The sequence below is a fragment of the Anser cygnoides genome, chromosome 32 (assembly GCF_040182565.1).
Source record: "Anser cygnoides isolate HZ-2024a breed goose chromosome 32, Taihu_goose_T2T_genome, whole genome shotgun sequence".
NCBI classification, from domain to species: domain Eukaryota; kingdom Metazoa; phylum Chordata; class Aves; order Anseriformes; family Anatidae; genus Anser; species Anser cygnoides.
Window position 1 is genome coordinate 2,529,258 of NC_089904.1, and position 17,246 is coordinate 2,546,503.

The window sequence follows — 17,246 nt, forward strand, 5'->3', positions numbered from 1 at the left end:
TCGGGCGGAAAAGTGGCTCCGCAAAAACGGGACCAAAGTTCCAACCCCGGAGACCCCCCAGCTCCTGGAGGACGCCCCCCGCCCAGCTCCTGGGGAAGGTGGGCTGTAACCTCAGGAGGTGACAACAGGCAGAGGTTGGGGTGGGCGAGGAAACGCTGGCTTTGGGGACGGAGGGGAGGTGACGCAGGAAAGGACAAAGCAAAAACCACTTTGACCGGTCAAAAGGAGTCGAGTCCCACTTCCCGCTTCCTCCCAGCGACTGCTGGCCCAGCCCTCTGCGGGATATCCGTGCTGGTGTTCAAGCAGGGCCGCCCCCGTGGGCAAACCCTCCCAACATCCACCCCCGACCACATTTTTGCCCACCCCCAACCCACCTACAAGCCCCCTGGGTGCAGAGCAGAGCTCTCCCAGCGTGCCGAGCATCCAGAACCACCTAAGTGCTTTCTCCTCCCCTGCAATCCCCCGCCCCGAGAGTCACGCCGTCGGCACAAAGCTGGCCGCAAAGGGCTGAAAAAGCAGAAAAAAGAAAAGTTCCTCCGGTGGCCAAAGCTGCCCCCCCTCAAGTCTCAGCACCTGAAATTGCTTGTAAAAATAGGTCTCGGAAATACAAAAAAAAAAAAAAGGCAAGTGTGCTTCTGAGCATTTCTATTGCGCATTGGTCCGTGAATGGTGTTTTATCAAAAATATCATACAAGAGTTCGGTTGCTGTTTCTTTGACTGAAGCCCTGGGCAGATCCACGCTGCCGTGGCTCAAGACTGCTGAGCCGGGCAAATTTGGGCACTTCTGATACAATCTCACAGGGAAGCAGCTTTCGGCACAGCGTCATCAGAGCAGCTTGCGGTGCAGGATCTCCCAGGCCATTCGCTTTCGGAAATAGGGCATGTGTTGCTTTGGGGGTGGGGAAGAGAGAAAAGAAAGAAAAGGCACATCAGCGTGTCTTCCACTACGGGACCACGCGTCTAACGGCCGCCCTCCTGGGTGCAGCCTTTCTGGGGGGACGTTTCCTTTCAGATTATTTAAAACAGTACAGCGAACAAGAAGAGGGGATTTAGGTGATAACATAGCTTTTTTGACATTCTCTAAGCAAAACAGTAAAATAATCACGCATGGGATACCACACGGAGGCTGACACCGTTAGGTAACCTCAAAATTTCATTGGATTCAGGCCACAATGCCCTGCTTTCATTGCAACTATGACTGGGTCCTGTTAGGGGTTTGTGAGCTATCACCAACCCCATCAGTGACGTGCCCCATGCATTTCAGCGTAACAGAAGGCCCGAGGATGGCTTCTGAGGAATTTTGCACGGTATAAAGAACTGCCCCAGTGCCTTGTGTCAGCTTGACTCCAAGGAACGTCATCACGAGCCCCGCAGAGGAGCCTTAAACCAATGGAGAAGGGAGCAAAGGGCACTTGGAAGAACGAGAATGTGCAGGAGTGTCACAAACCCGTGCCTCTCCCCGGAGCACGAGCAGCACAGCAGGGTAGGGTTTACCTGCGTGAAGTTGATGGGTTTGTCTTTGGTAATGCAGTCGGCGTATTTGCAGGCGAACATCCCGCAGTCGCTGCCGTTCATCTGCTGTGGGATCTCCTTCAACAAGAGGACACAAACCCAGGCGTCATTCCCCGAGGAGCCAGACCCCACGTGTCAGCTCAGAGAAGCGAGGAGCCTCTCCCAAACGAGCCCTAACGAAGCGTGGAGGGGTGAATGCCCACACAAGCAAGGGGAGCTGAGGGCGAGCGGGTGGGCAAGCCTCGTGCAGCAGGACTCGAGGTGGCACTGCGGCACCCCCCGGCCTCCCTCCCTGCTTCCACGCAGGGCTGGATGGGAATCTGCAGCAGAGCAGCCTGCCACGGAAGCCCTGTGATTTGCTCACCCCCTAGAGTTACCACGAGAACACGTCCACCAGAAAAACCAGCCAGGAAAGGTGCATCCAGGCCAGGAACAAAAGCAAGGACCAAGCCAGATCCCTTCTCCGCACCTCAGACTGTTCAAACCCACCTGACTCTTCTTGCTCAGCAACGACCAGCCATTAGTGTCGAATTCTTTCCTTTTCTTGTCAAGACTTTCCTGTTTTAAGTATTGCCTGTAGGAACGAGAGAACAAAAAAGCTTACTTAGAGGAACAGGGAAAGCCAGCCAGTACACTATATGTCAGTTTACCTAAAGTGTCCTCTGCCATGTTTGCAGAATTAATGCAAAATGGAAGTCCAATATTTTCTTCTCGGTACTGGCCATTTTAAAAAGGGCTCTATAGACCCAGGCTTTGAGGCAGCCAAAATAAGGACCAAGCAGAACCTGAAAACCCATCCAAAATAAGTACCTGCCAAGCGGAGAGTCAATACCACAAACAAACCAGCGAGCACAAATCTAATTCATCAGAAAGTGACTCACGGCAGAGAAAAGCTCGGCAGCCACTGGGCTGCCTCAGACTCCAGCCAGCGGAGCGTTATACTCGAGAGGAGACGTCAGAGACAGCCTCCGACAGCGGCCTGTGAATCGGAGCCTCTTGTCTTCAGAGGATCTTACTTAGCATAAACATAAGACAGCAGCAAACGTGTCAGAACCGTAACAGCATCCCAGCAGCTCCCAAACAGTCGCCCTGTGTGCAGAGCACCAAACACACATTGCGGAGCTCCTCTGCAGGCTGGCAGCAGGTCCGACACGCTGGCAGATCTTCTCCCAGAGCTCTTCACCTGGGTTTCCCTTCCAGTACTGACCTGAGTCTTCCCTACCACGGCAGGAGAGATCGAGAGCGCTTTCGAGGAGAGGCAAAGTGGGGAAGATGAGCCCAGTGGCCCTGATCTTCTCCAGTAATTTCCAAGAATGGGGGGAAGAGGGGAGGTGGCCGCGGGCAACGCCACACCGCAGCCAGCTCTGAAACGGTTTGACAGGACGTGACTCGAGCAGGGAACACAAGCAGGAGGAGCCAGCCGTGTCGGGGGGATGTCAAATACCTTCTGAAAGCCTTCAGCAGAGGAAGAAGAGCCCCACTGCTAGCCCCACTTCTGTTCCTAGAAGTGGAGAACAAGGAAAGCTCACGGGTACTGTTGCACCTCCTCTGCCCAAAGCAGCTTCCACCAGATTGGCCTAAATTACACCCACTGGACGAACAGAAAAAGCGTGGTTTTGTTTTTCCTTAAATGCCTCTGGGCTAAGAGCTCTGCCTCTCTGAAGACGTTTAGAAACTCTCCAAGACAATGCACAAAGCGTACCCAGATAACTGCCATGGTTTTTTCCCTTGCAGATACGAACGCCTTAAGCCATTTCCTTTACTGGGAAGTACGGAAAGGAGGGCTCAGGAGGGGCACCCACACAAAGGTTGGCTTGAGGGAGCCCAAGGAGACTCCGCTGATGGGCCCAAGGTGTTCCTCAGGGCCAGAACGGAGGCGCCGGCACTGGCTGCGGCTGCCATTAGGCGGCGTTCAGCTCTGCAGATGCCCTCCGTTCATCTCGGTTACCAAAAGGACTGAGAAGATCTACAGAAACCATCTCCTTCGCGCCTGGCATCTTCTCGGAACAGTTTGAGGACTCTTCTCGCTGCTGTGGCTGCGATCAGACGGCTTGGAAAGGAGAAGCAGAGGATTAGATGCTGCTGGCTCGAGCGGAGGGGTCAAGAGAGCACCTGGCATGGCAAGAGGCGGGTTTGGCCGGCGGCGCGTGGAGACGTGCCATCTCCCAGCAATCTGATCCACAAAGGCTTGGCTAAAAAGCATCTTGCCATTGGTAAACGCCAAAAAGAGATGGGAGAAGGGGGTGAAGCGACCTGCAGACAAGCCCAGAAGACACGCAGTGCCACCCCGGTGCCAGCCAGGGGATATTCACCATCACAGCTCCAAACAAGCAAAAAGAATGAAAACTTCAGGCGAGGTAGAGAAAAGCTCCCCCGGACCTGGGTGACGGAGGACAGCCAGTGACGTCCGAAGACGTGGAGCACCCAGGGACAGGCCCCTGCCAAATTTAACGCAACTGCCGTGAAACGCGCGCGTCCTCGGGGGTCAGGGGGCTGCCGTCTGCTCAGCGCCCCCGACTCTCCTGGGCTGCGGGGTCCCCGAACGCGCAGGGGCTGCTGAACGACGCACAAGAAACGGCAGCAGAGCCACGCAGCAGGCTCTGAACGCGGAGCCAGCCCCTTTCTAGTGATCGCATCTCTAGAAAACGGCCAGAAGTAAGGCTTTGCTGGGTGTTAAAAGTGCCGAGGAAGGGAGCCTCCCTTCTGGCAATCCCCCCGAGACCAGACAAGCGTTTTCTATCAGCCTTCATTAGCCGGACACACGCTCCGAGCCCAGTTTCCCAGCACAGGGGCTGCTGGCTGCCAGCAGCTGCTGTAATTGCTCTTGGGAAGCTCTCTGCTCGGCTGCTTTGACTCCGCTGCAGTTTGGACGAGACAACCTCAGCGGGGGGCAAATCCCACAACAGAACAACTTTCACTGAGCGTGCGACGTCTCCGCATCTCGTCTCCAAGAAAAAAAAAAAAACAAACCCTAAGGGATGGAGGAGAAACTCCTCGCGACTCGTTCGTACTAAGGCTGAGCTGCCTATCCGCACCGCGATACGAGCACGGTGCAAACAGGAATTAACAGCCTCGTTTCAGCCGCCAAGAACAAAAAGCCCGGCGACTACTGCCTGCCACAGAACCCACTCGAGTTCCCAGCTGAAAGAGGAGCAGCGCAGCACGGCCCGCTCCGCTTGCGGGTGGCAGGCAGGGAGCGAAGCTGCACGGATAAATAAAGGGATGCTTCGTAAAAGGAGCAGGGACGAGCCACCACGCAATGCTGCTGCTCTGCACGCACGGAGCAGGGAGGGATGCAAGCACGAGACCCCGTCTGGCAGCGGGAAGAAGCCGGTGACGTTTGAACACGGGCTGAGCTTCAGCACCTGCAGCTTCACCTGCAGCTGTCACAAGCCACAGCTCCAACGCTGACAGGCACGCGGCAGCCAGGACTTCGACAGCAATGTAGCAGGCACGCGGATCAGCGAGCATCACCTGCACGGTGTGAGAAATACAGCGCCGGTCCTGCCTAGGTGACACTCTGAATGATTTTTTTTTTAAGGAGAATTGTGGAAAAAAATGCCTTGACTTCCAACTGCGAGACAGCTTCAGGAGGCGGAACTTAATTGTGCCACGCGAACTTCGTCAGGACCTCGAGAAGAGAAGTTTGACACGGTTTTTAAGCATAATTACTTGCCAAATCGGAAAGCAACATGCCTGACACCCCCCATCAAATACCGAGGGCTTTTCACCTCATTTTCCGAAATCCAGAAACGGATTTTTGCCCTCCACAGCTTACACGCGCAAAAACCTGAGCAGGTGCCTCGAGGAACTGTTAAAATCAACAGCACGCTGCTAAATGCCTGAAAGCCTTGAAGCAAAGGGCATGCGAAGGTGAGCACTTGGAGTGCTGCCGCGAGCAGGAAGATAAGAACATTTCCCAGGCACGATTAGCGTCGTGCGCTCCGTGCCTTAAGCCTTCCTCCGGCCCTGGTACACCAGAACCGAGCTTTTAGCAAACTGTGACAGGTTTACGCCCGCTCCGGAACAGACACCCAGCAGAGCCGGGACGCCGAGCGCCGTGCTCCCAAGGAGAAACCCCCACAAAGCAGGGGCACTCCTCTCAAAATCCTCTCCAGGTCTCGCAACCGAGCTGTGCGAAAGCCCAGACACTGAAAACAAAGCGCAGCAGCCAGGCCAGCTCCCGGACTACAAACATCTGCGGTCCCTATCACGCCCAGCGGCCGTTGTATTTCACCAGATTCCCTCCTCGTAAGACGTGGCTAATTACAGACACTCACCACCTTTAGGAAGCTCTAAAGATTGAAAGCATGAAAGGGTCACTAACCATGAATAGGACCTCCGTCCCTTCTTCCCGGTGTGATCCTCCCACTGCATTCAACCAATAAAAGCCTCCTAAAAGGAAACAGAGGGAAAACAATTACGTCCAGGGCAACAGTGACCTGAAATCCCGGGTCTCTACCACTCGTCCTGCACCTCGTGTCCTCTGGCGCTCTCTACAACCAAATCTGGGGACCTGCTTCCTCATCCCAGACCCCTAAACGAACTACAGACGGGACTCCTGGGTCCCCCGCGCACCTCCCAGGTGCTTCACTTCACCAGACGTCCCTGCTTTCTTCCTCGGAACCAAAGAAATTCAGGCTGAAAGGAGCCGATTTCACCCAGACCATCCCTGCCCTGAGGCAGGCCAGCTCTGCTCACACCATCCTCGGAGGAACTTTGCACACGGAGGCAGACGCAACGCAGCGAAGCTGAGACAGCTCCGAGCCGTTTCTAAAGATGCCGCACATCTCCTTTCCGTTTCCTCCCTTTAAACCAACACCACAACGCCGTGGAAAAGGGGAAACGGCTATTTTAGCAGTTATTTAAACGAGCCCAGCACGCGCAGAGCACCTGAGCTGAAAAAGGCGCTAAGCAGACTGGAAATGATTAAGCGGCATTTGTCTCCTGTCTGCCTTTATCATCGTTAACATTCCTCGACTGCATGAGTGGCACCTCGGCTGACAGGCTCAGCCTCGCGCCAGAAGGCTCGGGATCAGGTTCCCAAGTCAGCGCCGGAGCAAAGGCGAGACGAGAAACAGAACCGAAGGACGACCCGGGGTCAGCGACGTGGGCTCGCGACTGCGTTTCGTTAAGTCGCTCTGGAATCCGATTTGCATCGGCCCGGCGGCCCTACGTGACAAGGTGCCTCAGGGAAGAGGCGTTTCCTGCTCCCCGGGGAGAAGGGGCTCGTTTTTATCGCATTCCTGGAGCTCCTTCCAAACGCGGGACAAGAGAGCGTCAAGCTGGCCGGTTCTAGATGAGGCAGGCACGCTCCCCTCTTCGACAAGAGGTCGGGAGGGCCTGCAGACAGCTCCACTCCCTCCCCACAGCACTGCTCGGGAGGGTGAAAGCAAAACTTCTCTGTGGCTTGAGCCCAGGAAGAACGGCTTCCACCAGCTCCCTTTGGAGGCTCCGTATGCCCCGCAAAGTCCCGGTGGAGCTCAGTACAGAAGAGACCTGGGCAAACCTTCATCCACGTCCCGATGCAAGACTCTCCCGCACTCTGCGGGTACCCCCGCGCTCTCCAGAAACTCCTCCTCGGAACGGAGAGCCGAGTTACCGAGCTGTTCCTCGCCACAAGCAGGAAAAGCCTTCGCGGCCAGGAGACGCCGCTCCTCCAAGCGGCTGCAGGACAAGCGAGGGACCCCTGGTCCTCAGGGTCTGAGAGGCCGCTCTCCTAAAGATGACGCCCAAGAAGACTGGGGAAGCTCCAAGCCCTTAACAGAACAGGTCGGAAACCTGCTTATGCCTACGAAGGTAACACCAGCCTCACTAAAGGATCCTCTGGAACGAGGAGGCAGAGCATCCGCACGGGACTCTGCTGCGGACCAACTTTGCGCTGCGTGAGCAGCGGGTGGTGAAACACAAAGCCAGGACGTTCCCAAAACTGCCCCTGTCGGGGCGCACGGCGGGGCTGTTCCCACCGCAGGGTTGTCGCTTTGCGACCAGAGCAAAGCGAGAAGCCGCCTGGTTTTTAAACGGGCACAGCTCAAACAAGCGTTACTCACAACAGTATCCTGCAGGCCTCGCTGTTTATTCCGCCCATGGAGTCGTAGTAGGTGATGGTTTTTTTCCTGAAGTCTACAACCTACACAAAGAGAGGTTCGTTAGTGAGGCAAAAGACAAGGAGCTCGTCTCCTCGCCAGGACGCACGCTTTGCCAGTCTAAGCCTTGCTAAAAGGCAGCTCAGACCATTTCACAGCAGCAAAAGATTTCTGAGGGCTTCCACCTTCCTTCCTTGGCACACCACAGCCCTCCCCAAACTCCCCCTTGCCGCCGCGTTATTTAAGCCCTCAAATCTCTAAATCAGGCTCTCCTCAGAGCACCCCGGTGAAACACAAGCGCGCCGTTATCTCTATTGTTAAAGCCGCAGACGCGGGGATACGTTTACAGAAGGCTTTGCTCCACCTGACGTCTGCAGCCTGGGCTGTTCTTTGGGGCCCCTCGCTCCATTTTCTCGTCCTCGCCCACCTCACTGCCTCGCCGGGCAGCTCACCAACGCTCCCAGGGCTGAAGCAGAGCGGGCTGAAAGGCCACGCGTCATCTGGTCCCGCTCGGGGGCCAGGAGAAGGGACGCAGCAGGTCAGGGGCAGGAGGTGGAGAAAGCTGCGCGGTATCGTTCGCCTAAATCTTCCTGAAACGATCCCGTGGCAGCGCCTCTAAAGGCGAGCTTGTGGGAACGTGGAAATGAGATCTTTCTCCAGAGAATAAGCTAGCCTAACGTGAACTTCACAGTTATCTGCTTTTTTCTTTTTTTCTGAGACTGTTTAAAGACTAAAAGACACCAAAAAGCTACAGCCAGCTTTTTACTCACTTCAGATCTTGCTTTTAGCCACAAAATTCCAACCTCCCCCACACAAACACCTGACAACTGCCTCTCTCAAGAGCCAGGACATTTTTGATTCAACCACAGGTGAGTTTCTAGGACGGTCTGCTCCAGCTACGGTCTGTCGCGAATAACAAAAGCACTCACTGCGAGGCACCAGTGCACTCCCAGATGAATAGGCACCAGGAGGAGATCCACGGAGAAGATATCTACTTTCTTAGTCCACCTTTTCACGGCTTGGTACCCCGCTGTTTTTAATTTGGTAAAGAAGAAAGTGTTGAACGCGTGAACTGTCGGCAAGCCCTTTTCTTTGCTCCGCTCCATCAGCAAATTCATGTAGAAATTAATTATCTGGGAAAGGAAAAGCAAGAGTAGCTAAGAAATTACTTTTGCCTCCACCGTCACTCCACAGACCTGTCTCTGGGGGGATTTACAACAGCTCAAAAGCCCTGAAACCTACAAAAAAAACAGAAATATTGAAGTGCACAGACCCCTAACGTTAAGATTTACATTTTATCCCCTGATCACGTCCCACTGGCAGTCCCACTCATCCCAATATTATTTTTTCAAGTGCCTGTTCTACGCAGGGATTCCCTCCACGGATTAATCACCCCAGAGCGTGAAGCACAGCCCACGTGTCCTGCTCTCTCTGACTTCCTCAGGCAAGAAGGCAGACATTTGCTCACTTGAACCTACTTCTAATTGCCAAAGGACAACGCCTCGATGGCGCAGGGTAGACTCCTCACCTCGTCGTTGAGCCAGTTCAGATTGTTGAGGGTCTGAATGTCCTTCCGAGTGATTGTTAACCGAAAAGCTTCGCTGAGGACCTCGTCCTGGTTCCCACCTCGGAACACGTTCTTGATTTCCTTTTCCATTTCCTACAGGGAGGACACAAACAGCATTGGAAGGGAGAACTCCTGCTATTCCCATCGCAAAGGCTACGTTAAAACCCACATTTGCTCTTTGCTCCTCATAAACTGGCTACAAAACACATGAGAAAAGGGAACAGCTACCTGTGCCTATGCACAGACCTCAAGAAACGATATTTGTATTTACAACTGTTACACGCACAAATGTCTGATTTCGTCCGCCAGACCCACGCAGGTTTACCTCGGTGATTTCAGGGAATTCCTCTTCGCCATCAGCTGATTTAGCATCCTCTTTCTCTTCTGGGACCACAGTGACGGGGATTTCCTTCTCGAGGGGTACTCGAAGATTCAAATCCACCAGATCCTGCACCGAGTGTTCCTGCAGCCGCTGCGGAAGAAACCTTCAGATCAGACAGCACCCAAGGAAGCCACCTCTCTGGGGCTTGCGAGGAAGCTACGGTAGCATTTAGCCTGGCCGCAGGACTACTGAGAGCCTTGCCACGGCAAGGAGAAGCAGCAAAGACACCGGACCCACAGGAGCAGATTTTTGCCATTTTTCTATTCCCAATCTGCCTTCTGCTCCGTGCTTCGACATTCTGACTCGGGCTGTTTGCTCAGTAACCGTTCTCTTACCTGGCTCTGCAGCTGTAGGGCCAGAGCTTTCTGTTCTTCAATTTGCCGCCACCTCTCCCGAGCTCGTGAATCATAGACGCTAGTCCTGAGAAGCAGAGTTTATTTGAGCAATTCAGTATTTATTCCTACACACGTCTGCGCTCATGACAGGAAAACAAAGCAGAAAACTTCTACTTACAATTCTTTGATCCACAGCTCTGCCTGGAAGAACGGGGGGCTAGAAAAGGGGAGAAGGACACATGTAAGTGCTCTCCTGTACGTGGAAAATAATTACCTGAAAACTGATTTGCAAGTAACATCCCAGGATATCCCTATTCCAAGAGGGGTAAGAGCTACAGACAGATCTGACAGTGATTTGCAGCCAGGTCTCCAGAAAGAGGTTAAGGCATCACCCTGCAGTTCCTCTATCTATGGCAAACTGCTCTGTCTTGGTAAAACATCCAGTCACCTTCTTTCTACTCCGCAATCTCACCTCTCAGCAAAACCAAAAAATTTAGAGTGAATTCCCCCCCCCGCTACCTCCGGATGCCATCTCCAGCCTCTTACCTTGGAGCTGGGGTTCTGGAATCCTTTACCTTGAGCAAAATGACAGAGTCTGACCCTAAAGAGAAAAAGATTAAGGAACGTTGTTATCCTCACGATCACTGCCGCCTTCCCCAGCTGCTGCAGAAGTCCAAACACGGAGAGGGAGGGAAAAAGTGGTTTTGCCATTTATTCTTTTTTTTTGATCGCTCGTTTGCCGCTGTTGGATTTTACCTTCAGACTGCGTGTTAGATGCTGGTACGTTTTCTTGGTGCTGCTGGGCTGTGGAGTTCGGGGACTCGAAGATACTGGGGGAATAGCTGGGTGGGGAGTAGAGCGGAGCTTTGTGTGACGGCTGCTCCGGTGCTCCAAGAATGCTGGTTGTGGAACTGGCTGGTGCGACGCTGTGAGCTTCAAAGAGCTTTGAGTTCTTGCTGGGAGTTTCTTTCACCATAGTTTTACTGGAATTTGAACATCTGGACCTAGGAACAGAAATAAAGTAAGTTCCCAGAGAATCCACACGGTACCACGCGCTGGCGAAGAGCACTTTACATACTCACAGGTTGAAGGGGAATAGCGACGAAGGCTTGGATGTGGAGAATTGTTTTCCTGTGACCATCTGGAGCAACTGCCTGTAGATCTCTCGCTCTTCCTCCCGAACAGTCTGCAGGGAAACAAGCAGAGCGCTCTAGCCAACGTGATTCAAACAGCGACACCGCGCACACTGAGCAGGCACACGCAGATACCCGTGGAAGTGGAAATTTTACTGGTGCAAGCACATCCGGAGACCCTCAAGAGTTCACCCATCAGCCGTGACCCAACTGACCGCAACTCGAAGCCCAGACCCGAGGCCAGCTTCTGGCTCCCGGCCTTTCCCTTTACCTCTTCCGCCGTGCTGATGAACCGCCGCGGCGTTTTCTTTGGGCTGAGCAGGCTGCGGCGGCACGGGCCGCTCCAGGAAGGGCTCTGGGCGGGCTTGATGGGGAAGGCCGACGCGTGGCAGTGGTGGTTCGACTTTCCTACAAAGCTGTTGGACGTCCCGCTGCGAGGAGAGAAGGAAGAGGGCTCCTTTCACTTCACGCTTGTTTCACTCCGGGACCTCGTTTCTCCTCCATCCCCCGAACCAGTCAAGGACCAGGCTACCCAATTTTGGTCAGGAACCAGCTCTAAGAACGCGGACGAGACACCACCTCGAAGCTGCAGCCCAGCCCTACCGGCTCGACCTGAAAGCGCTGCTGCCAGCGCTTGATGCCGGCAGGTGGCACTGCGAGGCCGGGGAAGCCCAGCCTGCAAACCCCGGGCGAGACCTTCCCGCCAGATCCCACAGCTCCCCTCTTCCATCCGCGTCCACAAAATGGCTGAACCCGGCCTCCAGGCACAGACACCGCTCTTTTATTTTATTTTTTTCCCCTTTTTACACGAGCGGATGCTCTCCCTTCACCCTGCCTCTCCCCGCTCCCACGGCTCACCGGGCAGCCCGTTAAAAATACGAGGGCTGATTGGGAATTCCTCCCGTTTAATTTAATTTTACGCGCTGCAACCAAGCGTTCTCCATTACAGGGATTTTCCAGAGGAACGAGACTTGCACCGGCCCGGAGGCACCACCCTACCAAAGGAGCTAACGGGCGCGTTTTCGGCACAAAACCACACGCTTGCTGCTTCTCTCCCGGCCTCCCGACGGTGTAACTGCTCCCGCTCCCACCCGGGCGCTCCCAGAACTCTGAGGTTCCTCCCAAAACCACCGCTTCCCTCTTCCACCACACCTGCTGAGCCTCACGAAGAGGCGCCAGGCTGCGGCAGGTCGAAGCCGCCGTGCTGCTCCTGCTCTCCTTATCACGCCTCCAGCGGAGCGGCCAGAAGAGGTCCCCTTGGCCGGTCAAAGCCCAACCAGCTCTTTTTCCCCCCCCCAAAAAATCGCAGCATCCCACCTTCCTCCATCCTAAACGGCCCTGTCAGGGTGCTTGCAAGACACCTGGGCTTCTGCACGGGCTCAGCACCAGCCTCTCACGTTACCTTCGATGAGAGCGAGGTGATAACGCACCACGCGCCGCTTCCGCTCTCAGAAGCAGCGCCTGCGCCCTTCCGGAAGCACCTTTATGGGGCGGGTTAAAAACAACCGAAAGGCCCCGAAATCACCGGGCTGACCCCGCCCGCCGACCACCAACTCGAGCCCCGAACTCGCTCCGTAGTACCGCCGGCAGGCTGCGAGGTGGGAAACTCCCACCCCGTGGGCAGAGCTGGGCACGGAGCGGCCCCGCACGCACCTGGGGATTTTGCGAGCCTCGAGGTAGGAGCCGCGGCTTGCCCGGGGCTTCGGCGGTGCGGAGCCCAGGGCGGGCACCAAGCCCCTCCACTGCCCGTTGGCGCTGGGCCCAAAGCCTCGAGGCTCTCCCGCTGTCCGGTAGGTCTCAGGGCACGGGACTTCTGCGGGGAAGGGGAGAAACAGAGAAGTAAGGAGCCGCATCTTCCTCCCCACGCTGCTGCGGAGAAGGAACGGGCGAAAAAAAATAATGAAAAAACATGTTCCAAGGCCAAAAGCCGTCTTACCCGGTCTGTAATTGAGCGCGCACGAGGCATTTCCAGCAGGGCACGCGAAGCCGCCAATCTTGTTGGGTAAAAACTGTGGGGAGAGACGGCAGCTTTTCATCAGGAAAAAAAAGCACGGCTCGGAATTTAAACCCCCGGGGTGCGAGAGGACCATGGAGCGACGCGACGACAAGCGGCTGCCCCTCTCCCTCCTCCGCTTACAAACCGCTGTAACTTCTTATAAACAGCTAGAAGCCCCCCTGCTGTTGCCAAAGGAATAAAATGGGTGCGTACGCTGGCCTGACGGGGCAGCACCTCGTTGTGAGGGTGCCACTCGCCCTCCCGCCCCCACTAAAACCCCCCTCTGCCAGGCGCAATCCCACTTTTAACGAAGAGGGGAAGGACCAGCTTCGTTTTCATCTCGTTAAAGGACAAAACCCAGCTTTGGGGCCGCGCTGGCGCTTCCGATCCGTCGGGACAGGACGGCCCCGTGCATGAGACGAGCGGCCCTGGGCCCGGCTTTGCCTCTGGCGGCTCGGGCGAGGATTTCGCCAGCTAAATTCCGGTTACGTGCGCCGGGAGCTAGCGGTGTGCTCGGGAAGCGCCAGGTGTTACCCCCCCCACGGGGCGCTTTGTACGCCCGCAGGGTTTGGAGCGGAACAGCGCGGCTCGGCTGGAAGGGACCCCCAAAAATTGAGCCCCTCCCTGGCCTCCTCGGGGCCACCCGGAAGCCGAAGCGTGGCGCTGAGCAAGCAGGCGCAGGGCATCGACCCCAAGGGGGTCGCCTCCCGGCCCCACATCCCCCAGGCTGCACAACCCGAGCCTCCTGGCCTCTCCTCCAGCCCCCGTCCCAGCCTCGCCGCCCTCCTCCCGTCCCGAACGCCCTTTTTACGTCTCAGAGCCCAGAACCGGGCGCGGGACGCTCGCGGTGAGGCCGAGCAGCGCTTGAGGCACCCCAAAAGGACCCAGAGAGAAGCGGGAGCCCCAAAGCGGGGGGGGGGAGCCCCAAAGGGTTGCGTGGTGGTGGTGGGGAAACGGGGACGAGGCTGGTGACAAACCTTGGCGTCGGGCTGGCCGAGCGCGTCCCGCAGGCCGGCACGGGGCTGCGGGGGGAAGGCCTTGAAGAGCGAGCTGTGGTTTGGGCGCGCGGTGTCCCTGGTCTCCATCCTCATCGGGTCCCGGCAGCGGCTGGGGAGGGGGGAAGAGGGGGCGTCAGCCTCGGGGGGGCCGGGGCTGAGCTCGGGTCTGCTCAGGGGAATAAAAGGGAACGTGGGGGGCAGTTCGGACCCCGAGGGATGTGCTGGGGTCTGCTCAGCGGAATAAAAAGTAACGGGGGGGGTGGATCAGACCCCAGTAGTTGTGCTCGGGTTTCCTTATGGAAGTAAAAGGTAATGGGGGGGGTGGTAATGGGGGGGGTGGAACGGACCCCGAGGGATGTGCTCGGGTCTGCTCAGGGGAATAAAAGGGAACGGGGGGGGGGGGGAGAACCGGACCCCAGTAGATGTGCTCGGGTTTCCTAATGGAAATAAAAGGTAATGGGGGGGGTGGATCAGGCCCTGGTGGACGTGCTCGAGTCTGCTTAGGGGAATAAAAGAGAACGGGAGGGGCGGGTTGGACCCCAGTGGATGTGTTTAGGGGAATAAAGGGTAACGGGGGGGGGGGAACGGATTGGATCCAAACAGCTTAGAGACTGGGGGGGGGGGGGGGGGGGGGGGGAAGGGGGAAATCAGGGTGGGGACTGGGGGGAGAACCGGGGTGTGAGGGGGGGACCGAAGGAGGGCACCACGGGTGGCTGGAACGGGAACCAGGAGAGAAAGCGGGGGGGGGGAACCGGTGGGATGGGGGGAACGGGGGGGCAGAACCGGGGGGAACTGCGGGGGGACCAAGTGGGTAAACTGGGGGGGGGGAGGGGGGGGGAAGCGGGAGGAGGGCTCGGGAGGTCCGGCAGGGACCGGGGTTTGGGGGGGCGGGAACCGGAGGGGGAACCTGGGGGGGGGGGGGGGAGGGAGGGAAACCTGAGGGGGGGACCTGGGAGAAAGAACCGGGGGGGGGGGGGGGGGGGGGACTGGGGGGTGAACGGGGGAGGGGGAGAACCAGGGATGGGGAGGGTGAACGGGGGCGGGGGGGGGGAGACCGGGGGCCCTCCCGCCAGCCCCGGCCGCTCCCCGCCGCCCAGCCCCGGGTGCTCCCGCCCAAGGGGGGGGTCCGGGTAAAACGGCGGCGCCCCCGAGCGGGTGCTGAGGGAGCGGCCGGGGCCCGCTCCCCGCGGCGGCACCGGGGAGGCGCCGCAGCCCCTCCCGGCCCCCCCCTCCCCCATCCCACCCGCTCCGGGCCCCCCTCACCGGTACCGGTACCGGGCCCCTCCCGCCCTCACCGGAAGCGGAAGCGGCCCCGGGGGCGCCCGCGCGCCTCTCCCGGGCTCGGCGGCGGCGGCGGCTGCCGGCAACGAGGCGGGCGGAAGCGGACGTTGGCGCCGCCGGAAGTGACGCCGGCTGCGGGAGGGGGGGGAGCGGGAGGGAGATGGAGGGGGGAGGGGAGGGCGCCCCCTGGCGGCGGGGAGGTCCCGGGGGGCGGGGGGGGCCTAGGGGGGGCGGGGGGTGCCTGGGGGGGGGCTGAGGGGGGCAGAGGGGGGTCCATTGGGGAGGGGGTGCCCTGAGGGGGGGGCTCCTGGGGGGGGCTATGGGGGGCGAGGGGTGTCTGAGGGGTCCTGGGGGGGGGGGGCTGGGGGGGGCTGAGGGGGCCTGGGGGGGTCTGAGGTGGTCCATTGGGGGAGGGGGGGCCCTGAGGGGGGACTATGGGGGGGCTATGGGGGGGCGGGGGGGTCTGGGAGAGGTGTCCTGGGGGGGTCTATGGGGAGGGGGGGGTCCAGGGGGTTATTGGGGGCGGGGGGAGTGTCCTGGGGGGGTCAGTGGAGGGGGGGGCCCAAGGGGTTATTGGGGGTGGGGGAAGCAGGGGGGGCCTGGGGGGATGTCCTGGGGAGAGCAAAGGGGGGCTATAGGGGAGGGCAGTGGGGATCTATGGGGGGGGGTCCTGGGGAGGGGGCTATGGGGGGAGGCCTGTTGGGGGTCAATGGGGGCCTATGGGGGGGGTATCTGGGGGGGGAGGACGTAGGGGGGCCATTGAGGGGGGGCAGTGTGGGCTTATTGGGGGGGGACCCTGGAGGGTAGAATCCATTGGGGGAGGCCTATGGGGTGTCCATAGGGGGGCAGCCAGTGGGGGTCTGTGGGGGTACCCTGGGGGGGGGGGGACAGGCCATGGTGGGTCTGGGGGGGGCTGTGAGCACAGCACGGGGGGGTCTATGGGGGGGGGCAACGGGGGACACCCCATGGGGGGGGCACCCTATGGGGGAGCCCCCTGTGGAGCAGCGTCACCCTACAGGGTGGCACCCGAGCGGGGGGGGGGGGACAGGGAGGGCCCCACATGGTCGATCCCATTACAAAGGGCCCCCCCCGCGGGAGATCCCCTTGCAGCCGATCCCGTTACGGCCGATCCCGTTATAGCCGATCCCGTTATAGCCGATCCCCGCGGCCGATCCCATGACAGCCGCTCCGGTTACAGCGGATCCCTGCGGCCGATCCCGTTACAGGTGATCCCCTTACGGCCGACCCCCGCGGGCCATGGGGGCTCTCCCCGAGCTCTCCCCCGAGGCCGCCCGGCTCCTGGCCTCGGCTGCGCTCGGCCTCGCTGCCCTCCTCGTCCTCCTCACCCTCCTGCTGCCAGGTCAGAGCCCTGGGAACAGCGAGGGGACAGGGACTGGGACCAGCGAGGGGACAGGGACTGGGACCAGTAAGGGAGCAGGGACTGGGTCCAGTGAGGGGACAGGGACTGGGACCAGTAAGGGAATAGAGCCCAGGACCAGTAAGGGAATAGAGCCCAGGACCAGTAAGGGAACAGGGATTGGGACCAGTAAGGGAACAGGGACTGGGACCAGTGAGGGAACAGCGACTGGGACCAGTGTGGGAACAGGGACTGGGACCAGTAAGGGAACAGGGATTGGGACCAGTAGGGGAACAGGGACTGGGACCAGTGAGGGAACAGGGATTGGGACCAGTAAGGGAACAGGGACTGGGACCAGTGAGGGAACAGGGACTGGGACCAGTGAGGGAACAGGGACTGGGACCAGTAAGGGAACAGGGACTGGGACAATCAAGGAGGTCAGACTGGGGTCAGCAGGGAATAGAGACTGGGACCAGTAAGGAGGGCAGCCAGGGACCAGCAAAGGAACAGAGACTGGGACCAGCAGGACCCCTCCCCTGGGACACAACGCCCCCCCTGCCCCCAGACCCCCACCCCCACGGGGTGCCCCCCCACGCCTC

The 17,246-nt window shown here is 58.6% G+C and overlaps 1 protein-coding gene across 2 annotated transcripts; it reads right to left on the reverse strand.

The window, feature by feature from the left end:
- Nucleotides 1-452: 452 nt before the first annotated feature.
- SENP1 (SUMO specific peptidase 1) lies at nucleotides 453-15,415 on the reverse strand. Of its 2 annotated transcripts, none has more exons than XM_066985498.1 (17): nucleotides 15,305-15,415; nucleotides 13,989-14,118; nucleotides 12,952-13,024; nucleotides 12,669-12,828; nucleotides 11,287-11,446; nucleotides 10,965-11,068; nucleotides 10,639-10,886; nucleotides 10,429-10,483; nucleotides 10,061-10,099; nucleotides 9,883-9,967; nucleotides 9,491-9,637; nucleotides 9,127-9,258; nucleotides 8,528-8,731; nucleotides 7,563-7,642; nucleotides 2,002-2,086; nucleotides 1,495-1,590; nucleotides 453-889 (listed from the first exon to the last, which is right to left on the reverse strand). In XM_066985498.1, the coding sequence occupies exons 2-17, from the start codon at nucleotides 14,100-14,102 to the stop codon at nucleotides 827-829; spliced, it is 1,845 nt and encodes a 614-aa protein (XP_066841599.1). In that variant the 5' UTR covers nucleotides 14,103-14,118; nucleotides 15,305-15,415; the 3' UTR covers nucleotides 453-826. The 2 variants fall into 2 exon arrangements, with proteins under 2 accessions (XP_066841599.1, XP_066841600.1); XM_066985499.1 differs by having other exon boundaries at nucleotides 15,273-15,384.
- Nucleotides 15,416-17,246: the final 1,831 nt, after the last annotated feature.